The sequence below is a fragment of the Meleagris gallopavo genome, chromosome 13, assembly GCF_905368555.1.
Source record: "Meleagris gallopavo chromosome 13, MGAL_WU_HG_1.1, whole genome shotgun sequence".
NCBI lineage: Eukaryota > Metazoa > Chordata > Aves > Galliformes > Phasianidae > Meleagris > Meleagris gallopavo.
In genome coordinates this window covers 1,379,020-1,405,796 of record NC_139416.1, presented here as the reverse complement: position 1 = coordinate 1,405,796, position 26,777 = coordinate 1,379,020, and the positions used below count along the sequence as shown (strand labels likewise).

Sequence of the window (26,777 nt, the reverse complement as noted above, 5' to 3'; positions counted from 1 at the left end):
ATGCTCAGACCCCCATCTGTGAGCACCTCCCAACAGATGGGCAGCCTCCTGTGCTCCAAGAGAAAATGATAATCCTACAGGAGGACAGCTGACGAGTACCAGGAATGATCTTCTCAGGGTCACCATTTAGGTTATTGCTTCAGCACCAGGTGTAAGGCTGCAGCCAGATCCCGTTATCCAGTTCCCACCCTTCCCCTGCAAGGTGCACGAGCTGCTGGGACAGGCTCCCAAGGGCAGATTTTTCAACCTGCATAAGTGAGGGTGGATGCCTCTAAGAAAAGAACATGAGTTAAATGAGTTCCCAGACTTAATGCAGGAGCCAGATAACACTCCATGGTCTCAGCATCCCGGAACAGATGAGCCACGGCTCCTTCTGGTCTCAAACACCCCGTCTCACCACATTCTTGTGAGACACAAGTCCTGCTACATCAAGGAGGGGGGAAAAAAAGCATTCTGAAGCCAGAGCAGCAATTCCAGCAGGGTTGGCTGTTCCTAGGAGAAAACCAAGTGTGCAGGGGCTCTCCCTTGGAGGAGCAAATCCCTGCACGCCCTCGACGTGAGAAGCAGTGGCAGATCAGGTGCCAGCGTGCACCTTACCTCCAAGGAGGGACAGAAGGTCAGGGCAGGCAGCCCAGGGACACCACAAACCCTGCCTGGATAAATGTACCTGCTCCAGCGAGCTACATTTGCTCCAAGGCTCTCAGAGCTGGCTGGGAAATAGAGGCAATGCATGTTGTACATTGAAGCCCTCCCGCCCCTGAGCAGCCAAGCCTGGGGCTTAGAGCTGGATGGAAACATTTCCCCTGTATTCAGATAAAGCCCTAAACGAGTGCCTCCTGGAGAGCTAAGTACATCAGTCATAAATGCAGTGCATTGCTTTTGCTAAACGCCCGAGTCAGACAGGGGTAAACACAGGGCTTTTAAAGCTACTCCCTTTATGGCTTTTTTTTTTTTTTTTTTAAATAGAAAAGTCTCACGTGTCCCATTATTTCCATACATATCAAAGAAGGGTGGAGATTTAACTAGCGATTTCTAAAAGACATCTTTGTGCACAGAAGGGATGTATGCCAAAATGTGGGTGGTTATAAGCCCAAACACAAAGGGGAATACATCCACAGGCATTTTTCCCCTTGATCCATTAACGGGTCTGCATACCAGCCTGCCGAGCGGATGAGAAGGACCTTGTTCAAAAGGTAAATGTATTCTGAAAGATGACAACAGGCAGCAAATAACCCACATCCTTTCACCATATCTGAGGCTCAGGCTTCTCCAGCTTCTCCTTTCCATGCCAGGCAAGCCACTACCTGGCCACAGCATCTTGTCCTACCAAGGCCCCACGGAGGTCCCTTTCCATCACATCTCCCCGCATCCAAGAGCACATGTCTGTCCTCAGCTGGTCCCATTCCTCTCCACCTGAGCCCTCTGGTTCCACCACAACCAATGGCTGTGGCCTGAGCCAAGGCATCACCCTGGACATCCCAGACCGACAGCAAGATGTTCAATCTGAGCAGACAGGAGGATTTTCAGGATTTTTCCGTGCTACTTTGACTTGATATTTCAGCTTGGCATCCAGTGGTGCAAGAAAACAGGATGTGCACGAAACCCAGCAGGAGCACTTAGCCTAGGAAATGCTCAATCTTTTGTTCTTTTTGTGTTTTACTGAAAGACCAAACCAGCCAACAGGGATATGGGCACATTCGTGACCCAGAGCTGCTAGGCAGGTGTCACGCATGGTGAAATGCACAGCCCTGAGCATCCCATCGTACAAGCAGGGCATCCCCTTTTATGCCACCATGTCTTCTGAGCACCAGGAGGAGGTCTGCTCTAGCAACGGCCTTTCCTTATAGAACCTCAGCCGGTGTAGCAGCCACAAAGGCAGTGCTATTCACTCGCACGTGGCTCTCAGCGTGCCTCTCCCATGGCGTATTTGGAAAGCCAGCACCTTCAGCATGCAGAGCCTGCGACCACAAGGCAGCCCTGCCCTCCTGACAGCTCACAGACTGCCAGCGACAGCTCAAAGAGCAGCCAGGAGAGCTTTCCCTCCTCAATGCCCACATGGAGCCAGATTAACCTCCTGCCTGAAGCTGGACCCTGTTCCCAACAGGGCCACAGACAATTCTCAGAAAATAAGTGCTGACACTCAGGGTACGTCTCCCTGTGGAAACCTGCAGCATCTCACCAGAAACGCTCGATGCTTGCATCCCCCCGTTAGAAGAGCAGGTTATGTGATTGCTGGGCAGAGATGTGTGGGTGCAGCTGGCTGGCACCTGCAGATTCATTATTTTCATTGCTGCAAGGAATCTTTTTGCACTGCAGCAAGGGAGCACGGTCACCTTCCCAGCACAGATAGTCACCCAGAGAGGACGGCCTTCAGACCACTTCCAGTGCTCAGGATTACGCCTCTGGGCTCTGTCTGTGTTCCAGAAAATCTAGCTCATTGCTTTGGCACAGAAATAAAGAAAGAAAATCCCAAACACTTAAAGTTCTTTGCGATTCCCAGACTCATTTCCTTCCCACTCCAGAAGACATAAAGGCAGGATGACACAAAGACCATCCTTTCTACTGAAATCTCCTCTCTTGTCAGCACAGAGGTGCCGCCTGAACTCATCTGCAGGAAGACACCAACATTTGCATAAGTTGGGATATACCCAGCAACCACTGGAAAGCAGCAATCATCCTATCGAGGGCAGAAGAAGCAGCCCGAGCAGCTTCCCAGGGATGAAGCTGTCCCTCAGCCTGGAGAGCAGGGCTGTGCCCACCACGGGCTATTGCTCACTTTGCCTTTAGCCAACCTCCTCAGGAGTGGAGTTTTGCACTTGCTTGGGTGGCAGCTGCTCCTCAGGAGAAGCAAAGCTGGGGCACTGTGGCTCAGCCATGGGCTCTGACCAGCTCCTGTGCCCCAGCCAGCGGGCAGGGTGAAGTCCAGTCCCTCTCCCATGGAAGAGTGATTGTTACTGGAGAGCGTGAGCAGATCTCCAGCTGTGAAAGCCACGATGTGATGAGGTTTCACAGTTGTAAAAGCCAGTTCTGGGGGAAGCGGGCACCTCTGCCTAAAGGTATCTTGCCCATTTGATGCTTTAGGCACTCATCAGCTATAGCAACACTACCTACCACGTATGGAGAGTGGAGCATCCTTCACATTGATACAAAGAGTCACCTGCCTCACACAGCTGGGCAGCCCCCAGCAGGAGCCGAGCCTCCAAGAGTCCCACAGGCCAACTCACATCCACTGAGATCCAAATCTTTTGCCTACAGGGTTTGGTTGGTTCACCAGTACACCAGAAGCTCAAGTCCAGTGGAACAGCTTGTGGCTGCAGGAAAGGACAGGAGCCGTGGGGTCCTTGGCAGAGAAGATGCAGGAAGCAAAGATGCAGGCCAAGGGAAGAGATGCAGGCCTGTCAGTTTAGCTGGCTGCAGAAACCAGGAGTTGGGCAACTCATTTTTTGATGAGAGCCAACGTGCTCCAAGCCCAGAAGCTGGACTGAAGTGGCCAAGCAGCAACTCAAGCAAACAAAGCACCAGGAGGCAGCCTGGTCCGTGATCCCTGACCCCTATAGGTGCATGCCATGGCCAGGCACAAGGCTGTCCCACAGCCACTCCCAGGGAGGTGGGGTGCTCTGCTGCCCGGCTGGTTTCTCAGCACACTCTCTAAACGTCCAGTGCCAGCTTTGGGCAGGGGAAAAGGAGCCCTGCCCTTCCCCAGGCTCTGCAAAGGGGCAGTGCCCACAGCAGGACACCGACTCCAGCCCCGCATCCAAGCGGTGTGCCTGCTCTGCTCCATCCCAGCCCGTTGCTGCAGGGCCCTGAGCAGCACCCCACGGGGGATCGGTGCCAACAAGAGCTCCGAGTCCCCGCAGCCACCCCAGGGCTGGCACCCAAATAACGGGAAGCACAGGAGCACCGCTTCCCACCTCCAGCATCACCCCATCACAGCTCCATCCCGCACAGCCCTGCTCCAAAGCCCTCCGCGGCGATTTCCTTACCATGTTCCCGGCCTCCTTCTCCCCCCCCTCACTTCCAAAAGTGGCTTTTTTTCTCTTTTTCCTCCATGTGTGCGACGGGGCGTCTCCTCTCCCCTCCGACGTGAACCGCTGAAGCACTTTGAGTCCCGGACTGTAATCCAAGCCCTCGCCGCCCCCAGCACAGCTCCAACTAATCTAACTCATGACACTACGGAGCAGGGGACCTCCAAGGTTTCTCTGACAGCCAACCCCAGTGCTCGGCGGTGGAGGGACATGGCGCGGGGTGCTGCCTCCCCCAGCCCCACCGACCAGTCCCTATGGCATCGCTGCTCCCCGCGCGTCGTTTGCCTGCTCAGCAGCGATGCTCCGTGCCACAGAGCTGCTATCGCCTGGGAAGATCCGAAGAGCTGCTGGAGGAAAGCAAGTCCACCGCAGACATCCCACGGAGGTGGCCAGCTTCTCAGGGAGCTTTCCAGCAAAAGTTTTCTCCCCCGCACTCCTCTTGGCTTTGTAAGTTCAGGGAGGATTCTCCGCTCTGCAAGATGCCGAGGAAATGCTGAGGGTTGGGCAAAAACACCGAGAAATAAGCAAAGAGCACTGAGAAAAAGCTGTTTTTTCTAACTTCTGGAAGGCAAACGAGAGAGGCAGTGACCGCTTCAGGCAGCGGCAACAAACTGCACTGGGATCAGGCGAGAAGCAGAGACCTCGCCCCCTCCCAAAGGAGGAAGTAATTTAACATGGCAAGTTTCTCCACCCCTCCATTAATTGTTTAAGATGGCCGGGGGCCAAAATACTGCCCCTGAGAGCGGGGAAGGTCACCGAGCAGGCAGACAACAGCCTCCAGAAGCAATAACGGGAAAGGGCAGAGCCGGCGGGGAGGGGGAGGCAGGTGCCGGCACCCCAGGCCTGTTGGGGCACAGCGGGAAGCGACCCCCAGGAGAAGCTCTGGGGATGGGGCGTGGGGCTGGGCTGCAGGATTTGGGGTGGCGTGGACCTCGTTAGGGATGGACCTCCAAGTCTGGAGGCCAGGGTGCTGGCACCCTGCTGCTGGTGACGGCGAGACAAAGCGGTGCATGCCAAGGGGAAGGGAGATTCAGAGACCTACAGCAAGAGGGACCGCGGTCCCTGCAGGGACAGGCTCAGCAAGCTGGGTGGCGGCAGCTGCTGCCAAAGCCCTCTGCTGCTCCAGCCAAGGGCAGCAGGGATGGATGACTGTCCCTGCAGGAGTTCAGCTTGCTTTCCTTAAGCAGAAAGAGAGGCCCTCCTAGATGGGATGCAACAGCGGAGCAGCTGCATCACTGTTTAGCACTTATCTTCTGAAGTCCTTGCTGGCACAGCCTTTCCCACAGCCATCAGCGGCTGCTCGCCTCCTCCTTGCAGTTCCCCACTGCAAGTTCCCCATGGAGCTCCTGCCCACACCAAGCGTGGTCAGGCTGGGTGAAGGACAGCATCCCCAAGATGCAGAGAGGATCACAACCAACCACCCAGTTGTTACCATCCCCAGCATCCTTAAAAGGAATCTATAATCCTGCCTCTGTGTGCAGAAAGCCTTTCCCTCCTTGTCAAATTCACAGCAGAAGGATGAGGAAACTTCCCTAGCAGAGCCTCTGAGTGCAGACTTCAGTGCCCGCACAAGGCTACGTTTGCGAGCCAGCTTTGCCCTTCATTTATTCCCCAAAGAACATCTCTCAGCTCACGACCATAGCTCCAGCAGGTGCTGGAAGCGTCCCATGGGCCGTCCCCACACTGAGAAAGGCAGCAGAGAGTGATGTCTGTGCAAGACACGTGGCATCCAGCTGGCTGTGACAAGTGCTAGCAGAGATGCTGAGCTGTTCTACTAACAGCTCCAGGAGAGCAGCTATCAGCTCTTCTCAACCCTGGGAGCACAAAGTTGGCTTCTCCTGCAGCCCCAGTCAGCAGCAGGATTAAGGATTATCAAACACCTAACTGCAGCTCTTTGAGAGCCAGGCAGAGAAGGGGGGCAGCTCTGAGGGCTGTGTAGGAGTCTGCAGCATCCCCTTAAGCACAGACAAGGAGGGCACAATGTAAGTGCACACACACACACACCCCTCAAATCCAGTTTCCATCACATTTTCCACCTCTATGATCAGGTACAGAGCCAGGTGCTATCCAGACCATCAGCCAGCACTTGCTACCCCAGTGCTACTCATACTATGCAGTCATTAGCACATGATTTTTGAAATGCAGCAGATGTCTTAGCCACAGATATAACAACAGAGAGCTCTCTGCAAGTTCCCAGGCCAACACCACATGAAATTCAATGGTTGTATGTGCAAAAGCAGTGAGGGAAGGGGCTGTCTAACAGGAGAGCAGCTCAGCATCTTCCCCCATCCCAGGCTCCGCTCGCCCATCGCAGCCAATGGCAGTGATATGATTTCCTGTGCCCTGCTGCAGAGCAGCAGGGAACATCATGGTGCTGTTTACTCTTGGCTGGATCCTAATATAGATAATTTTTTTTTTTTTTTTTTTTTTTTTTACTGCAAAGCGGCCTCTCCCTCGTCTGCTGCATCAGAGATCTGTTTCTTCCACCAGCACATGGCAGCCAGCTGCAGCCAGCACTCCAGTGGGTGTTGAACAGCCCCTCGAGTGTGGTGCACAACAATGCCACGCTTGTTCCCCAACACAGGCTCGTACTGTCTCCTTGCAGAGCAGCTCCTCACTCTTACACGAGCCCTGTGGTTTTCTCATGTTGAATATTAATTGCTGATGCCAGTGCAGAAGTCTGCTGTAAGCCAGGAAGGGGCAAGGAAGTGGCCAGGAGCCCCTGGCACCAAACAGCCTGCCCAAAGCGTTGGCTGGGCCAAGCACACAGATCCAGGTCCTTTGCACAGACCCACAGGCAGTTTTACATCGAGGGAACCACTCTGGCATGCGGTGGTGGGGTCCTGCTGGACGCTTCCCCTTTTCTGGAGCTGGGTTCTGGAGCTGCACTGCTATCAAAGTGCCCGCTGAGGCCCCAGGCAGACAGGAAGAGAGCACAGGCAGTCGCTCTGCTTTGAGCCCCTGCTATTAGAGGTCTACTTCTCAGCTGTGCAAAGCAGGGAGAGCTCAGTACTGTTACCAACAGGACTCAGCTGTTCTGGAGGAGACACAGACGTTTTGGATGCCAGATAAGGACATCTTCTGACCTAGGGGAAGTTGTGCAATGAAAGCTAGACAGTCTCCCTACAGCAGCCAGCAGCTCGCAGCAAAACACCCCATGCACTCCACATTAACTCAGCATGAACAGCAGTGTTATGCTCAGCACAAGGAGTCTCCCGTGTTGATGGGCACCTCCAGGGGCAAGGAGAGCCCAGGAGCAGGTGGTGGCAAACCAGATGACTCCAAATCCACTTCCATGCATCTGCTGCACCGAGGCTCTCCGCCACCTCCCACGTCCACACACATGGCTGTGCAGATGTCCCATGGATTAAGCTGTGCTCTCAAAATACAGCTTCATCATGTTACGATCACAGCAAGCCACCCACTGTGAACCCCATCAGCATGCAGGGACATGGGAAGCCACCAAGAAGCAGCATCAGATCCTGCTCAGTACAAGCAGGTGCCTTAAGTCCGGTGATGGATGTTTACTTGAAATAGGTTTAGTCAAAGGAAACAACAAGTGCTGCAAGCAGCCCTCAGCACCAACAACACTGCAGGACTGAGCGAGTCCTCTCCCCGTTAGGAACACGAGAGAGTGAAATGCGGCTTAATAATATTTAAACCTTTATTTCAGATCACAAGAAGGCCTTGGTTTCACAAGAGTACCTCTTGGTTTAACTAATTAATTTGATAATCCTCTATTTGGAATCCTCAAGAGACATTCAGCCTTGAAAGCAAGTAATTACCTCTAAGTGGCAACCTCTTTGTGAGGCCCAGCCTGATCAGGAAAAAAGTGTCTTAAGCCAGAAATATAATCACTGTGTGATTTCCCAGAAGGAGTGGATAAGAGACAACATAACAACAGCTGGTCACACTCACAACCTCAAGACACAAGAGCCACTCAATTACCAGGTCTCCAGTTTACACTTCAAGAAGCCATTCAGTGCCACACACAAACCTGGCATGCAGGCAACCACCAGGAAGCTTTACAGGAGATGATTTCTATTTCTTGGCTGCTTCAGACCCCACCACTATCTCTGGTTAGATAAGGGCAGACTGGCTTTCTCTGAAGAGCAGTCTGAAAGTGACCCATCTCTCTCCAGATCTCACAAGCTTAGTAGCATGGAACAGTCATCTGTTTACCTACCCACGCTAACCAGCCCTGCTGGCAGCGGTGCTGTGTGATATTCAATCCCAGCAGTGCATGTTTACTCTACTCTCAGACTGCTCAGCTCAAACCTAGACGTGCCCATGGGCACCTCACCTTTCCTGGCCCAGCCTGGCAGGGCTGTGTCCCCCACACATGGAGCACAGGGGTTCTCAGCTTCTTCAAACAGGGTCCTTGGTCACTGCTGCCAGGGCCCACTCCTCTTTCCAGGTTTGTGTGACAGAGCACAGGTTGGAAGAATGGATGCCCTCCACCCCATGCTTCTGAACCACCGGCTCTTATGTCACTGCCCTGTGTCCAGCTTCAACACAAGAAGCAGACAGAGCCCTTACCAAGGCACCCAGTGGGCGCTGAGCAACAAGAGAAGTAGGCAAGCACTGAGACACACACATCTGGGCATCCCAAAAGTGATTCAAAATGAGTTATACCCAGCTAGGAGGGAAGGGTTCCAGCTGTAACACCTTGCTTCTGAGAAGGAGGGATCCACCAACAACCACTGCTTGTGCCCACCACAGCTTGGGCACTCATTGGGGTCAGCACCAGCGGCTCCCCAGTACCCAAAGAGCACCAGACCACAACACTTCCATCAACCTGCTCCAGGAACTCTGACCCCGCAGATTACCATCCCTAAAGGATGAGCATCCTGCCCCAGCCCCCCTCACAAACCCCTCACTTACATCCAGCACTTGTAGAGCAGCCTGCACCCAGCAGATCCCAGCAGATCCTGCAAACCATTCTCCCATGGCAGAGAAGGAAAGCTTTCACCTCCCTGCAGTCTGCTCCTCCAGAGCAGAGGGAGAAGCAGCTGGGTTAGATCTGCACTCACTGAGGCAAAGCAATCGCCCCAAGGTGCAGCTCCAGCTGTGGGCATGTAATCAGTGCTTTACAGAGCTGCATGGGCGTTCCCTGAGACCAGCTCTAACTTTGCCTGGGCTCAGCACTGCCTGCTTAACACATGCCAGCCCCGCCACTGGTCCTCCAGGTGCTTCCTACAGCACTCTTAATCCTGCTGTTATTCCTAACAGGGGAACAACAACCTGCCCAGAGCTGACCTCCCCAGTGCAGGTGTGGGCTTTGCCTTCCTCCAGGCTTACCAGCTTATGCTGAAGTCAGAGATCTAGTTCCTCCATCTCAGCCTCAACTGAGGAGCTCCACGAGGCTCCAGGCTGAGGTTGAAACAACTTAGCAGCAGGCGTACAGCAGTTGCTGGGGTGTCAGGGTCTTCTCCCCAAGGGAGTCTGTAGCCCCCTGTGCTGACTACATCTCCAGAGCCCAGAAGGGGATGGGAAGGCTCCCTGGGCACCCGTCTGCTCTGGGTTGTAGATAGCTGGCAATTAGAGGAGAGAACCCTGGGGAATGCCTGCAGCAGGACACATGGCAGGGAGCCACAGCAGAGGGACATGGGGCATGGTGGGCTCCTGGAAGAGGTTGTGGGTGCTACACCAGAAGACCTTTGCTCTCCACGAAAGCACTTCCTTGGCACCAGAGCTAAAGAGCACTACCAAGTTAGTAAATACAGCTCGAGATAGGTGAAGGAAGGGGACTCGTGCCCCTCCCTGCCTTGTCACTGGTCTCTCCCCCTTTCCTCTCGTCTCTTCTCCATCAGACCCGCTCTGCTTGTGGATCTCTGCTCCCACATCATTTTAGATTGGAACTAAGGAAGAAGTTCTTTACTTTAGGCAGTGGCACAGGCTGCACGGAGAGCTGGTGCTGCCCCATCCCTGCAGACAGGGAATGGGGCTCTGCGCACTGACAGAGCTATGGGTGTTCCTGCTCAGTGCAGGGAGTGGGAGCAGAGGGCGTTTAAGGTCCAATGCCAAGGATTCTGTGATGATTCTCTGATGGGAGCACAGTACAGCCAGCACGGGAAAGGACCAGGAGGCTCAGATGTGGCAGAGATCAGTCACATTATACTGGGGGCCTCCAGGAAAGCCGGGTTACAGGTGGCTGTGAGACTGATGCTCCATCTATCCCTGGTCTGTCCTACGCACCTCCTCCATGCCAAGTCCAAGGAGCAGAGCAAGCATCAGCCCAACGCACAGCACTGGCAGGATGGCTGGCCCCCATACCTTCTGCAATCACACAGGAGCCCGTGATGCCCCCGGGGCACCATTTCCCAACCCTCTGCTCACAACCCACATAAGACTACATGTAGATATCCACACATCCCCCCATCAGTAGAGGCCCAGCCGCCATCTTGCCCCGTTTCGGGCAGGCCGCATCCCCGACCTCGCGTGGAGGCAGCAGCCCGGGACGAGGCCGCGGTCCGGGGCGACACCTGCCGGCCGTGCCGGGGCTTCGGCCGGGGCCTGCTCGGGGCTGAGGGCTGTGCCCTAAACCGGCCCCTCCTTCCCACACAGCCCCCCGAAGGGAACCAGCCTCTCTTCTCCCACCCCTCTGCCCTGCAGGGCCGCATTGATTCTGGCCGCCCACCCACCCGCCTCAACACAGAGGCCCCATGCAATTAGGCTGGTGGGTGTTAATTAGAATCACAGGTCAGCAGCACAGACGGAGGCAGCCAGGCTGACCTAGGGCTGTGTGCAGGGCAGTCTCTTGTCAAGCAGCGCAGCGGGGGGGCTGTCTATAATTAAATGAGGAATGGTAATTAGTTTATTAGCCGCTGACCTTGTGCATGGTCCCTCCTGCCTGCACCTCATAGACTGGAATCATAGAATCATTAAGGGTGGAAAAGACCAATACGATCCTGAAGCGCAACCCCAGCCCACCCCCACTATGCCCACTGCCCACATCACAGAATCACAGAATGGCCAGGATTGGAAGGGACCTCAAGGATCATGAATCTTCAACCCTCCTGCCACAGGCAGGGCCACCAACTTCCCCATTTAATACCAGCCCAGGCTGCCCAGGGCCCCATCCAGCCTGGCCTTGAACACCTCCAGGGATGGACGGGGCATCCACAACCTCTCTGGGCAGCTGTTCCAGCACCTCACCACTCTCTCTGTATAGAACTTCCCCCGACATCCAACCTAAATCTTCCTTCCCTCAACTTAAAACCATTTCCTTCAATGCCACATCCCTGCAACTCTGGGACACCTGCAGGGATGGGGACTTCCCCACCTCCCTGAGCAGCTGTGCCAGCACTCTCTCTGTCAGAGAAGGAATTGCTCCCAGTACCCAACCTGACCCTCCCCTGGTGCAAATCAAGGCCATCACTCTCATCACTGTCACCTGGAAGCAGAGACTGACCCACTCCCCCCTCTGCGTCCCAACCCTATAGTGATGCATGAGGGTATTGTGACAGAAGTGCAGGACCCCCCACTCGGTCCTGTTGGAGCTTATGCAGTTGGCCTCAGCCCACTGATCCAGCACATCTGTATTCCTCTGCAGGGCTTTCATACCCTCGGGCAGATGATCGCTTTCTCCTAACGTGGTGTCATCTACAAACATACTGAGGGTGCACTTAGTCTCCTTGTCCAGATCATCAATAAAGATATCAAACAGGAAAGGCCCCAGTCCTGATCTCTGGGGAACACCACTCATGACTGGCCGCTGGCTGGATGTAATTCCATTCCCACCACTCTCTGGTCCCAACCCTCCAGCCAAATTTTTACCCAATGAAGAACACACCTGTCCAAGCTACAGGTTGCCACTTTGCACATGAACTTTCTGCCTCTTCCTACCACAAAGTGCAAATAATCAGGTCTGTGGGCAGCTAGCCCACTCCCATCCTGCCTCCCAGTCAATACTTGGCACCCCACAGCTGCCCCATTTCTGGCCAAGCACAGCAGCACCTCAGGGGGCAGCACGTGTGTGGAGGCTTTCAGCCCTTGTAAAGGTTTGGGGCGGCTTAGTCGCGTTTGGGTAAGTGAAGCCCCGCGTGGAGGTGGATTTGTAGACAAATCCAAGCACAGTGAGGTAGCTGGTTGACTTTCTTTGCTCTTTATTGCACATTGTAATTTCCTGTTTGCTTCAAAAGCTATTCTTGCAAAGGAGAGAAAAGAAATCAAACATTTATAACAATTCTGCCTGTTCCTTAGCAGGAGAAAACAAAGATCAGAGCGAGCCTCTCAGAGGTCACCAGCTAATTCTGCTATTTAGCCAACGCGCTTTCCCCAGACAATGCAGCCCTCCTGCAGCAGGCCAGCTAATCTGCTTACTCAGCCGGTGCTTTCAGCCCAGGAAAATAAAAGCTCGTGTTCCTAGAGTGGTCAGCTCCCAGGAGTCAGCCCCCACATCTCAGCATGAAGAAACACAGCACGTTCTGGGCCTAGGTATTTGCTTTCATTGTTTTCTTTTTGGATTACCTTCCCAAAGCTTTTGCTAGCAGGAGAAGGTAAAGAAAGCCACAGAAAATATTTCTATATGTGTGCGTGTATGTGGTAGATGAGACAGAATATCCTGGCTTAGGAGCTGGGGGTCTCTGGAAAAGCAAAGCTCTATCAGGCTCTCCATCAACAGTAGGGCTTAGTGGGGCTGCAGGAGGAGGAGGCCCATGCATGTGCATTGACCATCCGAACACAGCAGAGCTCCAGTGGGACCCCATGGCAAGAAGAAGAGGCACCTTGCCCTTTTTTGGCCCTTCTCCATGGCCCTAGGACATGCTCATGATCTTGGGACTACCGGTCCCACCACCTCCATGGGTACCACCTCCCCACAGCATCCTCAGCTCCCACCCACTCCAGCTCACCTGTGTCAGGTCCTGTTCACCTGCATCTGGGATGTGTGGCATGGAATGCCAGAAGGTGAGGTGAGAGGAACTTCGATGGCTTCTTCAGGGATCTTCGCCTTCCTTGTGGCCGTAGAGAAGATCACGACTTTAGGATCCGGGACATTCATGAAATCAAAGCCTCCACACGTCAGCATCCATCCTGGCTGCTTTTTAAGAGTCCCCAGTGGCAGCAGCCTGGCCACGCAGTCCTCCAGAGCAGGGAGTCCTACTGCTGTGTCTGCTCCTCCAGGCAAAAGCAGAGAAATCCGAACCACGCAGAGGGGTGTGGATCACCCCACCCAGCTCCTACTGGCCTGCAGATCCCTCCAATCCTTCTGTCCTCAGCCCATCCACGCTGCAGCTCACTCCCCTGCACACTGGGATGCAAGGAGAGGGAAGCTCACTGTGAGAAGGCACGGGTGAGCCAAGGAACTGGCTTGACACGCGGCAGAGGGGTGCAGCACGAAGCATAAAGGCAGCAGCTCTGCCGTCCTGGCTGCTCTGCCCTGGAACGCAGCATGGGAACCACTGCCCAGTGCAAATCTGTTCCTCATTATCCTCCCCGGCTGCTGATTGATGCCGGCTCAGTCACCGACGACGTGCTTTGTGGCCTAGGATGGCTCACATCCATCAGACAGGCAACTTTTTGGGGGCAGATTGGGGCTGGCGTCCATCCCTCCAAGGTAATTCAGGAGTGACAGTGAGTCGTCACCTCCGCGATAGGCTTTTGGTGAAGGCATGGGGCAGGGTGGCTGCAGGAGAGAAGGGATGCGGTGGGCACTGGGGCAGGGGGTACCCTGGGTCTTATCCCAGGTGGTGGCTGGTGGCCACAGAGTGATGGTGAGTTACCACTGTGCCATCCTCTGTCAGATCATTGGCAGGTTTGGGCACCAAGAGCTTGGTAGAGCTACGCAGTGATAGATCTAGCACTGAAACATGGCTGGGGTAGGTAGGTCCCTGTGTGGACTGGGTGGATTGGGATGGGGTCTTCACGGAGCTTCTCCTTCACACCCTTTGAGCCTCCCGAAGCTGCCTCCAAGAAGTGGGGTTTGGTTGGGTTGCAACAGACCTGCTGCTTAGCCTGAAAATAGGTGATGTGAAGTTGTGGCTGTGCAACTCCATGGACAGAAGGTGGATACAGAATGGAACATGCAGATACCTCATCCAAACAGGCCAGAGGGGAAGCCAGCTCCTTCCCATCTGCAAGAGCATTCAGGATACCACCTGGTGACATTAGCAATCCAGTGGAGGATCCTGTGTTGCAAATTGCATGTCCCACCACCTAGTAAAAACCCTTCCCATCCTCTCCATCAGCATCCCATAATGCTGACCAGAAGCAGCTGATCATGGCTCCCCATGGCTTCTCTTGGCCCCAGGAAATGAGTTACAGGAGGGTGGGAGCTGAGTGCCCACATGAGCAGTCAGGAGCAGAATGTAACAGTGAATGGACTGAGGTCCCGAAAATGTGTCCACCCACACATGGTCAGCCTGAACACCCTGCCTGAATTCATGTTTGCCTTCCCACTGTTCTCACGTGTATGGCCAAAGGCTCTGCTGTGATTTGTGCTTGCTGAAAAACCTGGGGAGGAGTGGGAGGTGAGAAGCTGGATGCCCATTCAGCAGCTTCCCACCACTTATGTCTGTGTAGGTCATTCTGCAAACATCACGTGAGAGAATCAGAAGTGCTCCAGAGATGGAGCAGAATGAAGAAGAGTGCGAGGTGTCCTTGAGTCAACAACACCCTTGCTACAACAGAAAACATGAAGCTGGCAGTTCAAGAAAAGGATTATTCCCCTTGGTTTGATGCCTAGCTGCATTCCAGCTCCAGTTTGGGGCTCCTCAGAACAAGATACAGATTTGTTCTATTTCTGAAGCTTACCTAAGAGCCCAGTACTCATCGTGCAATGGGAAGGCTATGATTTTGAGATGCTGTGCAGTGCTGACCTGGGAGATGGCCAACACCAACCCTCACCCGCAGCTTGGCTCTTGCATCCTGCTGATGCCCCATTGCTGGCACTGCCTCGCACCCTCTGCTGACTTCACAAGTTCTGGGAAAAAGGGGAAACTGGAGAAGCCAAGCATCGGAGAAAGTAAATCATTGTGGAAAAAATGTGCAGATCTAATGGCAGTGCTGGGAGAAGCCTGTGTGCAGAATGGTCTGCAGCAGTCAGACAGCTCCAGGATGGGATTGCTTATAATAACAGTCGGAGGGCTGTATGTTCTGGGTTACAGCCTGACAAGCAGCTAATTTGTTGAGCCCTGCTCCGTCCTGGAGAAGCAGAGGTTTGGGCACATGTGCTCGTGGTTTGGCCCGGTTTTTGTGTTTTTCCACTGAGGCTCTTTGGTATTTTTAGGCTGAAAGAGATGGAACTGTGCTGTGCTGGAAGGAACAGCTCTGTGCAGGCAGGAAAGGGAAAGACAGAGATTGGAGGAGGAGAATAAGCACTGACAAAACGCCACGGGTGCAGGAGGGGCCGCAAACCCAACCCGGAGGAAGCAAAGCACGCAGAGGTCCCCAGCAAGCCCCGAGTCCAGACCGTGCCACCTGCTCCAACTCTGATTTATTGAACATTACAAAATACTCTGCATATAGTTTCACATTAAAACAATATTCTTGCAAATAAGATACTAAGTCTGGAGTTGTTCGTGGTGCCCATGGCTACAGAAAACACTGACCCAGCTAGAGATTTAATATGGCCCAATCTCAGAAATCAAAACTGGAATAAGGCATACAAGAAATGCAAAACTATATAAAAACCTTTTAAAAACCTCATGCTCCAGTTGGCAGGGCAGGTACAGAGCAGAACGGCCTTGCTAGCAGTACCAGGTGCCGCTGCTTTGCCTGACCCATGCTGGGCTCGTTCACCCAGTGCATTGAAACACCCCGACACCTGCAGACCCAGCACCCCAGGGAGCTGCAATGGGCAGCCATGTGCTTGCTGTTAGGTGTTAGCAGCCCAAATTGGAGCATCCCCACTCCAACTACACTGAGCTCTGAGCAGATCTTGGGGAACAAGATCCTGGGGTCCCTCTTGGGTGGGCCCTGGGGTGGCTGGGGGACAGGCGCCAGGGGCAGAGCTTTGCAGATGCACTCAGCTCCCACCAGACCCATCTGCTCTCACCCACCTCCTCTGCTCCTGCTTTACATTCAGCCCCGCTGCTCCCCTTGGTGCCCTCCCAGCTGACGAGCCCCAGGCAACTAGAGGGACTGGGATGCAGGCAGAATGAAGGGTGCCATGCAGGGCTGCTGTCTCCTAGTAAAGCCAGAAAACAGAATGCTTCAGCCATGGGGAGCATACCTGGATGAGCAGTGTGGGGCTGGCACAGCCAAACGAGTGCCAGAAGTGTCCCTGTGCGTATGCAGCCTGGCTCCTGGTGGAGCCAAACCTCAGTCCTGAGAAGGTCATGGCTTTGCTTCTGCAGTGCCTCCAGAACCCAGGGGACGAAGCTGCCATGGAAAGGGGCCGATCTCTGCTCTCCCAGCGCGCTCTGAGCAACCCAGGTCCTGGAAGCCAGAGGCTGGGTGGGGATGGCTGTTGTTCAGCAGCCTCCTGCAGAGGCTGGAGGGTCAGCTGGAGGAGCCCATCAGCCAGAACCCCAAACCTCATGCTGGCACAGCCACAGTGGCATCAAGACCACCTCTGGGAGGAACACCTCTGGCCTCCCAGTGCTGTGATACAGGAGACAAAGACCAAAGAACAAGAGAGCCAGATGTGGGGTCTGTGCCCCCTGGTTGGATGGGACTGGTGCCTGCTCTCGCAGCATCACGTCTATCGATCTACCAGCCTTGCACCAGCATGAGCAAAGCCCCAAAGCTCTCCGGCTGCTCCTGGAGTTGGAGGAGACACGCAGAAGCTTCACGAAGCACAACGATGGAGCAGCTGGTGGGTGGCAGTCTGCCCCACACGCTGTGTTTCAGATGTGGCTGGCTCTGCTGAATGCAAGCCGCCGGTGCTCAGCGGGGGGCAGCCCCCTGCCCTGCTCCTCTGTGCCCATCAGGGGCTGCAGCTCCTGCTGCTCCACACCCTCGGGGCTGCTGTCGCTCTTCGACCTGCTGCTCTTGGATATATGGCTGGGGAACTGGAAACGTGAGACCTGCTCCGGCGTCGCCTGGCTTGCTGACTGTGGCTGCTTCTCCAGCATGGGGCGGGTGAACCTCCTGTGCTGTGCTCCTGTCTCGATGCCTGGAGGAGAGGCGATGCTCTCCAGGGAGGAGATGCTTTGGTTCCATGCTTTCTGCATATCCACCGGCACGATTTTGGTGGTCTCCGAGGAGACGTAAACAGCCAGGTCAGCCTGGTCTCCTTTCCATGGCAGCTCCTTCTCTGCCAAGGTGGGTGATGGTGGGATGATGCAGGGGCTGGGACAGACATCCAAGCTGCCTGGGGGTGCAGAAGGAAGGAAGGACAGAGGGGAATAATGCGTGGCTCCTGCTCTTTCAGACCCCACTACCGATGGAGATCCTTCTGATCTGGCCCATTTTGGAGGCTCTGCTGTGCCTCCATGGCCACAGAGAAGAGCAGCTCTCCCATTCGCGCTCCATTCACTTTGTTCTTGCCCAGCCCAAGCCAACCTTGCTCCATAGGCAGTGGAAGGACTAACATGCCTACCTGGGGTTGCCTTTCCCTGCAGGACCTCATCGGTGGCACGAGCGATGAACACAATCCCTTCATCATCCTCTCTCTCTGTCTCTGAGCTATCGCTCTCCTCCTCATCAGAGCTGACCGTCACCAGCACAGGAGCTGCAGCCACACAGGGGGTGTATGGAGGATGGTTACCCTAAGAGCTGCCCCCCTGCACCCATGGGAGAACGATCTGGTGCCAGCATAACCCCAGTGCCACCAAGCATGGACAGCATGCTGCTGCCATGCCCCCCCAGTGAGTCCCCTTGCAGGTTCTGAGGACCAATCCTGCCACCTCCTTACCCGCCTCCTGCCAGGGGACGTTTCTGTGCGTCCTCCCATTGGGTGCATCGCTGGGCAGAGAGATGTTTTTCTGTAGAGGGAGAGGGATCTGAATGGGACCCAACCCCGTCCCCAGGCTCTGCAGATGCCAAAGGCCTGCAGCACACCATGGACCCCGCAGGACCTCACTACCCCATATCTAGTAGGGGAGCAGGAATTTGGGAATTGCTTGCCTTCTTCCTGCCCTTTTCCTTCAGCCTGGCTTTGGTCTTGGAGGAGCAGACATTGTGCTTGGTGGACTTGAAGGTCTCCAGGCGCCTCTTCATGTTCTGCCGGAAGATTTCTTTATCTTGGCGTTCTTGTTTATCTGGAGAGATGAAGTGACGGCTGTAGCTGGCCTTGTACTGGCCGAGGGAGAGGCAAAGAGACACAGGGTGAGCAGCCAGCTCCGCGCAGCACCCTCCATCCCTGCTCCTGCTGCAGGCGGCAGCGCTCACCCGCCGCCGGGGCTTGTAGAGGCTCCCACGCAGCACGTGGTGCATGGCTGCATCCTCCTTGTCCCGCCGGCTCCGCACCGTGTCGATCACCTGCAGGTCCAGGCATGCACCACTCCCGCTCTCCCTCCTGGGGAATTGGAGCATCCCAATGGATCTGGCTCATCCCAATGGATCGTGCACATCCTGGTGCACATCCAATCCATCCCAATGGACCCAACCAATACAACGGATCGTGCCCAACCCAATGGATCCGACCCATCCCAATGGATCCACCCAATCCCAATGGGCCCAGCCCATCCCAGGAATGATGCAGCCAGGGAGTGCTGCCCAGAGGCTGGGATGTAGAGGGATGCTTGCACTCACAGCAGGTTTGTAACCGACGACTCTGACATGGATGTGCGGCTGGGCATGGAGGGCAGTGCCAGCTTGGCAGCTGACAGCACGTGGCCACCCTGGGGGAGTGACAGAGATGGTCTGGAGGGGTTCCCACCACCTCATCCAGTGGGACCCAGCTCCCACCACACACCCCTACCTGGTCCACAAAGCTGATGGCATCACGGATGTTCAGCTTGTAGTAGACATCCCAGATCTCATCCCGCAGCTTGTAGGCAGATTTCCTCATCAGGAGCTGGCTCAGGTACTTTTTGTCAAACTGCTCCCACCTGTAGCAAGATGGACATGTGGGTGGCTGAAGTCCTACAGGGGATGGATGGATGGATACAGTGGTCATTGGACGTTTTCCCATGCAAAGCCCAAAGTGCCCAAAGCATGGAGAGAGAAGGCTGTGCCTGGGAACACCCTGGCACAGGACAATAGGAGGGGACAGGACATGCTGCCACGTTGTCCCCCAGCCAAGGGGAAACTGGAGACCCAGTGACGGATGCAGGGCTGGAGCTGGTGGAGCTGCCCAGACAGAGCTTCCCTCCAGGAAGCAGGCTCTCTGCACACTTTTCCTGTTGTGATTCTGCAGACAAACACTCTCAAAATTTTAACAGTTCCTTCCTCAATATCCAGTGCATCTCTATCTGGGGAGGCACAATGACATCACGGCCACCACAGTCCTGCAGCAGCTCCAGCATGGACAATGCCACCTTGTGCCCTAAGTCACCTCTGCCCAACCTCTCGTTAGGACACTTCTGGAGCAGTGGTTTGCATTGTACCATGCAGATGGACAGACATACCCCTTCCTGGTCCTGCTGCCTTGCCCACAGCAGGACTATCCACCTTGGGATGTCCCCATGCCTGCCATACCACCCCGTCCAGCTGAATGCCAGCAGACAAGACACTCACTTGTCCCGCCAGTAGTGGTAGCCGTGGTGTCCCACGATGTCCTCCACTGCTGCCAGGATGTGGTCAAAGGCCTGGAGTGAGGAGAAAAGGGTGAGAGTGGTGGAGAGTGACTCAGGCTAAGCATACCTCATCCTGGCGCTGCAGGGAACACCTACATGCTCGTGTAGCTCCTCGTTCAGTGTGGGTTTGTGGTGGTCGCTGCGTTTCACCTTCAGCCACGTCACCAGTGGTTTGATGGTGAGGCCCTGGAGTGGCAGGAGAGGGCATGGGAAAGATTGGGAGGGCAAGAGGGTGCGTGGATAGGGCTTAAGAGCAAAAGGAGCACAAAGTGACCAGGGGCATTGATAGTGACAGCCACGTACAATGCTCCCACTGTGCTTTGGATCCGTGTGATGGCATTATGGGGATCTGACACCTGGTACCTATGACCAGGTCGTGCTCCTCCAGACCCCAAGGCTGGCATCTGCCCATGGTGCTGCTCCCCAAGGGCAAAGTGCCCATTCTCACCTGCACGATGACAGTGAAGAACACCACCACGATGGTCGTTGCCACAAAGTAGTCCTTGGCTTTCACCTTTGCCTTGTCCAGCAGGATGACCAGGGCGAAGGCGACGGCTCCACGGAGGCCACCGTATGACATGACCACCTGGTCAATCCTGTCCAGGGGGATGAGGCGGAAGCGGTTGAGGACATAAGTCTGGAGGACAACACCTGGAGAAGAACGAGGACGAGAGTCTGGGATGCCACCGGAGCCCCATAGATGAGGCAAAGCCAAAGTCAGGAGCCGCTCTTGGAGACTGCTGCTTTTTGGCAAGAAAATAGCTGGGACAGCAGGACAGACTGACCCACAGCTCTGAAGAGCAGGATAAAGAACAGGGTGCCCAGCACCAGCGCGGTGTCCCATGTCCACTTGGAAGTGTCCACAGCTGACATGCCCAGAAACATGAAGATGATGGTCTCTGAGCTGCTGGCCAGCGTCTTCATGGTGTACTTGACCGTGGTGCGGGATTTCTGGGAGATGTTGGCTTCCACGTACTTCTTGCAGCAGATCCCACAGAAGGTGACTCTGCAGAGGGGCAGAAGGAGCTGGCGTGACCCTGTGGTGAGCACCCCTGATTTCCTGGGGCTCCCCGGTACTCACGCCAGGATGGCGGAGAGCGAGACCATCTCGGCAGCCAGGTAGGCAACATAGGCCAGGAGGAAGACGAAGAGCGGCTCGATGATGCGCACACGTTTGGTGAACCGTGTGATGAGGGCCAGAAGGAAGGCGAAGAGCAGCCCCACGGCCGTGCCCCCCAGACTCACCAGAAAGAAGGAGGCTGAGGGGAAGAGGTTGGGTTGCATCTTTGGTGAGACCCCTTGCCAAGCCCCGTGCTCCCACCTGACTCCCCACCAAAGCATCCAGTGGTGATGGCTGAGATGGGCTTAGTGATTGCCCACAGCACGACAGCACCCATGCTCCTCCCTTGTTCTCTATGCTATAGGAAGAGCTGGTGGGGCACATACTCACCTACCCCCTTCACATAGTCCGTGGCATGGATGTGTGCTGGGCCAAGCTCCACAAAAGAGTTGAAGACCTTGTACAGCACCTGCAGGCAATGCAAAGTCCTTTGGGAATGGCAGAGAAACTCCCTATCATGGGAGGGTTAGCACAGGTGGGCAGGATGGACCCAAGCATTCCCCTGAGGCCAGCACAGTGGAAGGACCCAATGGCACGGGGTTGCCCCCAGTCTGGGGATGTCACCTGCACCCTCTGCCCATTCTGGGGGATTCCAGTGCCTGGCCCATATTGGGCTCACTTTCATAGGAGCGCAGACTGATTTGGGTTGGAAGGGACTCTTATGGGTCATCCAGCCCAATCCCATAGCATGGCAGGACACAGAATCAATAGAGTTATTCAGGTTGGAAAAGATTACTAAGATAACAAAGTCCAACTCCAGCTCACCCTCACCATGCCCACTGCCCATCTCCACTGTTTTTGACCACCTCCAGGGATGGGGACTCCCCCACCTCCCAGGGCAGCCTGTTCCAATGCCTCACCACTCCTTCTGAGAGCAAATTTTTCCTAACATCCACTCTGAACCTTCCCTAGTGCAACTTAAGGCCATTACCTCTCATCTATCTTTCACTACATAAAGTTGCCCAAACTTTGTCAACCTGATGCTGAACACCTCCAGGGATGGGGCACCCAAAGTTTCTCCAGACAACCTGCTGCAGTGCCTTACCACCCTCATTGTCATTAGGACTGCAGGGCCCCCCTGGCTCCAACTCACCACTGTGACAGCATCATTCAGGAGGGACTCGCCAAACACAATGATGAAGAGGGTCTCGTTTACGTGGACCTCTTCAAAAACTGCCAACACCGCCACAGGGTCCACAGCCGAGATGAGGCTGCCGAAGAGCAGGAAATCCATCAGCCCAGCTTCCACACCTGGATCTGCTGGGACAGAAGGATAGAGGTGAGGCGAGTCATTCTCCCCGTGAAGGTGAAACAAGCCTGTCCATCTGAGGTCTCCCTACGGTGGGGTGGCATGGGGTTTGGCACATGAGAAGAGCTTGGACCAGGCACCAAGAGGTTCCTCCGGGCTCAGAGGAGCTCAGAAGAAGGCCCAGGCCAAGCAGGGCCAGCAGCTCCAGCCGAGGACAGGGAACACGGCAGCGAGCCAGCAGAGCTAGCCAAGGTCGGCGACAAAAATAGCAAAGACATGAGTCAGCCCGATGCCGAGAAGGTCCCCTCTGTCCTCCACACTTGCTGGTCCTGCCAGAACATCATTCCCAGCTCCTGAAAGCTATGGGATCCACGCCAGGGCTCTAAATTTGGGAGTGTTTTGCATCTTCCCGCCCCTTTTGGTGATGTGGGCTCCCCCAGCACCCACCCATCAGCCCTGCCTGGTGCAGGCCCCACAGCGCGGTGCCGGTGGTGAAGGAGTTCCAGAGCGTGCCCACAACTGCGTAGGTGAGGATGGCGCCGATGTTGTCGAAGAACAAGCGGCTGGGCATGAAGTAGCCCGAGTCCAGGACGATGGGGGGCAGGAGGAAGAGGAAGAACATGTTGGGCTCCAGCTGGTATTTGGGTTTCTTGGCCACGGCCAACACGATGCCGCCCAGGCCCAGCCCCAGCAGGATGAGGAGGCAGCTCTCCGGCACGACGGATGTCACCTTTCTGGACAGGTGGAACACTGAAGGGAAGGAAGAATGTGAGCATCAGCCGGCTTGGCACAGGGACAGAGCACCCTGGGTCCGCCGACCGCATGTGAGCAGAAGACCTCCCGGCTAGTTGGCTCACTTGGCTGCCCTGCTACCATCACAAAGCCCAGTCCCTAAAGCTCTAAATGAGGTGCTTGTGCCAATCACCCCCCCAGGAGGAAGGCTGTGCTGCGGTCTGACATCAGCCTGAGGACATCGGGCTCCTTCCCTCCCCGGGAACTCCATGGATGGACTGCAGCTCTACCCAGCCCAGGGTCTTTTCACCAATGGTGTAAACCTTGAGAGAAGCTCAGGAACTGGCTTCCATGTTTCTACTGCACGTGTCTGTCTGCTCTGAGCCTGTCCCAGATCAGGATTTCAGGTCCTCCACCTCCCAGATCGCTGCCATATAAGCCAAGCAGTTGGGCATTTTGCTTTTTTAGCGCTGCAAGCAGTGCTGGCTGCTGTTCAAGTGAGGCATCCTGGTCACAGGAACACAATATACCCCACACAGCCCTGGTGATGGGTGACCTTGTTTGCAGCTGTCTGAGCATGCAGGTGGAGCAGCATGCAAACACTGCAGCACGAGCGCGTCGGCCAGAGTGCTGGCTGACCTACCTGCATGCAAACAGAAAGTATGCGAGAGCTGCAGATGAAGGGATGCTTGCAATAATCAGCTTATTCCAGCAAGCCATGAAAGAGGATGTATTTAATGGAGCAAGCTGATCACACCCTCATATTCATATATTAGCCCTGTGGCAAGCAGCCTGATGGCACAAGGCCACATCATGCCAGCCAGCAGTGGGGACATGCTCTCTGTGGCAGCCTTGTCCCCGTGTAAACCCAAATCATTGCAGCCTCTTGGCAAAATCAGCAGGGCAACCCACAGATTCCTTTGTATTTCTCCTGCCTCCCACCACGGAGGTCTTGCAGTCATCACTGGTGACATCCCAGGGCTGTGACACAACTTGGCCATCAGCTGAAGGCACTGTAGGATCATTAAGGTTGGAAAAGAGCTCTCAGATCCCCAACCCCACCGTGCCCACTGCCCACATCCCTCAGTGCCACATCCTCACAGCTCTGGGACACCTCCAGGGATGGTGACTTCCTCACCTCCCTGGGAGCTGTGCCACCACATCACTGCTCTTTGGGAGAATAAATTATTCTTAACATCCAACCTGAACCTCTCCTGGTGCAACTTAAAGCCATTACCAGGAACCAGCAGGCACCTCATCCTCAAGTAAAGGGACATCACAGCCTCCAGACCATCACATCAGGAGGTGGCCCTGCCACCACCCCACATTTCAGTCCTGAATGTTCTGGGTGAGAGGAGCCTGTTGCTTGTCCACCCACCCCACCAGAAGGATGGCTGCACTGATCAAAGAAGTTCACAGCATCGATGGGAGAAGCCCTGCAAGCACAGCCAGGGCATGGGAACGCTGCTGGCTTTGTTGCTCTGCACATTGCCGCCCTCACAGCAAATCCCAGCACACGAGCTGCTCTGCAGCAGGGACGGGTGGCAAGAGCTCTAATTTTACACCCGCTAGGCAAGAATTTCAGCATTAACGTTCCCACAGCAACAGTAACTCAGCCACATGTGAATTAACTTCAGAGGCATCATCCCCGCTCCAGACATCCCCAGCACGGGATGCGCCATCGGGAGGACTTGAGGACAAACCCTGCTCCCCCCCCCCCACGGGGCTCAGGGTCAATCATGGAATCATTAAGGTTGGAAAAGAAAGCTAAGATCACCAAGTCCAACCACTGACCCATCAGCACCATGCCCACTAATTGTGCCCCAGCAGGATCAGAGACACCAAAACCAATTGGTGCTGGGAGCAGCGGGGTTGGATGCAAAGGGAGAAGGTTGGGACCCACAGTCCCCTCCCTGCAGCCCTTTGTGTGGTGAGGGACGGCTGTGGGGCAATGCTTATCACTTCTCCTTTCCCTCTTCCCCACAGCAAACAGAGCAGGAAAGGCAGCAGAGCCTGGATGATGCCTCGCTGCGCAGGAAGCCAACACTCAGCCCGGTTTTCTCCGCCCCAGGCATTTGCCTGCTGCTTGCTCGGGGCACCCCGGCATCGTGATGGTTTCCAAGAACAAGAGCCTACAGTTTCACTTCCCCATCACACAGCGCTGAGGACGCTTCCGCCCCTGCAGTCACAGGGCTGAGAGCTGGCAGCAGCTCTTCCGCACCAGCCCGCGCCCAGCACCCAGCACCCAGCACCCAGCATGGCCACCCCACCCTTGGGGACCCTCTGACCCCGTCCCCATCTCCTCCCCCGTGCCCCTGGGCACCCTGGGCACAGCAGTGCCAGGGCTAGAAGCAGGGGTAGGATGCGTCCCCAGGCCGTGGGATGGCTGACTGCTGTCACATCACTGCCACCAAGCTGTGCCCACCGAGGTGGCTCACGGTGGCTTCTCTCACCCCACCCCACAACCAAACGTGGGGCGGGAAAGGGAATGCACCAAGGGAAACCCAAATAGATGAGCTGCCTGAGAACGAGGCATGGAGCCAGAGCTCCTGTCTCTGCGCTGCACTCGGCAGCTGGAGGTGGCACAGCTGCAGGCAGAGAGCTCGATGTCTCAGCTCATGATTTATTCCTTGCAGAGGTTTAGCTGCGAGAAGGCCGAGGGAGGATGGAGCGCGAGGTGCACAGCCGTGGGCTGGGTGATGCTGGAGCAGGAGGAGGGCGGTTGACAGTGACAGCAACACCCTGCCCTGGGTGTTAATGCATCCCCGCTCCCCCAGCAGCACTTTGAGGAGGACACCCGCTTCAAGGTCACTGTCACACCTCCTGGGTGCCCGCTTTGTGCCACGTGGCTCCGGCGTGACCCACCAGCGATGACCACCCAGCACCGCTCCCAACCCGACAGCAGCTCACCCCGCAGGCTGTCCCCTGTGTGCCCACCCTGGGGGGCCACCAACATGTCTCCTGGGTGCCACCAGCCGGGCTCTGCTCTGTCACCGCTCATCACACCCCCATGGCAAAGAATGGTGACCCTCCGTGGGCCACCGAACGCCGTGCTGTCACCTCCGGGGTGACACGGGACCGCCCCTCAGCCCGGTGCCAGCCCACCCCCCAGCTGTCACCGCTGCCCATCCCGGGGCCGCGTCACCCGCGGAGCCCCCCGTCCCGGCGGCACTCACCGATCTTGGCCAGGCTGGCCACCAGGATCCAGGCGGCCACCAGGCACGGCACCTGCACCTCCTGCCACTGCCACCGCAGCAGCTCGGCTCCCGCCGGAGGGACGGCGGCGGGGCCGGGAGAGGCCGGGGTGCCGCTGCCCGGGGGATGCATGGCCCCGCACCTCCGCCGCTCCGCAGCTCCGCCGGCCCCGCCGCGACGTCACCGACAACGGCGGGGGCAGAGCCCGGCCCGCCCCGCAGCGCCCGCCCCGCCCCGGAGCTGCTCCATCCGCCCTGGTCCCCGGCGCTGCACAGGTCGCAGCGATGTCCAGGTGTCACCACCGCCTGCCTCGGTGCCGCCCCCCGCAGCCGCCGCGGTCTCCAGTGCTGCCCGATGCCACCCCCACCTGCCCTGATACCATCTCCGCCCACCCCGGTCTCCAGTCATCTTTATTGCCCCAGTCCCCCACACTGGCCCAGCGTCACCTCATCTGCCCTAGAAGCCAATGCTGCGGTGTCACCTCTGCAGTCCCACCTGCCCTGGTCCCCAGCATCACCCCGATGTCACCTCCTGGTCCCCAGCACTGCTCCGCTCACCCCAAGCAGCATCTCCATGCCACCTCACCCCAGCTCTGGTCCCTCTGCACATGCCCCAAAGCCTCCCGCCCCTCAGTGGTCTCCTTGCACCTGCCTTAGTCCCCCCTTCACCACCCTGATGTCCCCTTCATCTCCCTTGCTATCCCCTCCATCCCCTGCTGTCCCTCCGTCCCCCTGCTGTCCCCTGCATCACCTTCTGTGCCCCCATCACCTGCTGTCTCCTCCATCCCTTGCTGTCCCCTCCATCCCCCTGATGTTCCTCCATCACTTACT

At 56.1% G+C, this 26,777-nt stretch overlaps 2 protein-coding genes across 5 annotated transcripts in view; both read right to left on the bottom strand.

Moving 5' to 3' along the window:
- The window catches only part of PLEKHG4 (pleckstrin homology and RhoGEF domain containing G4), an 84,419-nt gene extending 71,268 nt beyond the window's left edge, over nucleotides 1-13,151 (bottom strand). For 2 of the 3 annotated variants that reach the window (XM_085234545.1, XM_085234546.1), the window contains exon 1: nucleotides 3,984-4,671. In XM_085234545.1, the coding sequence (XP_085090671.1) occupies nucleotides 3,984-3,986 (3 nt within the window). In that variant the 5' untranslated portion in view covers nucleotides 3,987-4,671. Of the gene's footprint in view, nucleotides 1-3,983; nucleotides 4,672-12,880 lie in introns of those variants that run through there. The other variant, XM_085234544.1, reaches the window with a different exon arrangement.
- A 2,291-nt stretch (nucleotides 13,152-15,442) lies between these two features.
- Nucleotides 15,443-26,153, bottom strand: SLC9A5 (solute carrier family 9 member A5). 2 transcript variants are annotated; one of them, XM_085234547.1, is made up of 16 exons: nucleotides 25,929-26,153; nucleotides 22,468-22,770; nucleotides 21,865-22,031; nucleotides 21,102-21,180; nucleotides 20,733-20,910; nucleotides 20,437-20,657; nucleotides 20,100-20,302; nucleotides 19,748-19,837; nucleotides 19,593-19,663; nucleotides 18,835-18,964; nucleotides 18,666-18,754; nucleotides 18,303-18,429; nucleotides 18,039-18,209; nucleotides 17,827-17,896; nucleotides 17,512-17,643; nucleotides 15,443-17,283 (listed from the first exon to the last, which is right to left on the bottom strand). In XM_085234547.1, exons 1-16 carry the CDS (start codon nucleotides 26,077-26,079, stop codon nucleotides 16,817-16,819), a joined length of 2,649 nt encoding a protein of 882 aa, XP_085090673.1. In that variant the 5' UTR covers nucleotides 26,080-26,153; the 3' UTR covers nucleotides 15,443-16,816. The 2 variants fall into 2 exon arrangements, with proteins under 2 accessions (XP_085090673.1, XP_010716339.2); XM_010718037.3 differs by having other exon boundaries at nucleotides 21,865-22,028.
- Between the last annotated feature and the right edge of the window lie 624 nt (nucleotides 26,154-26,777).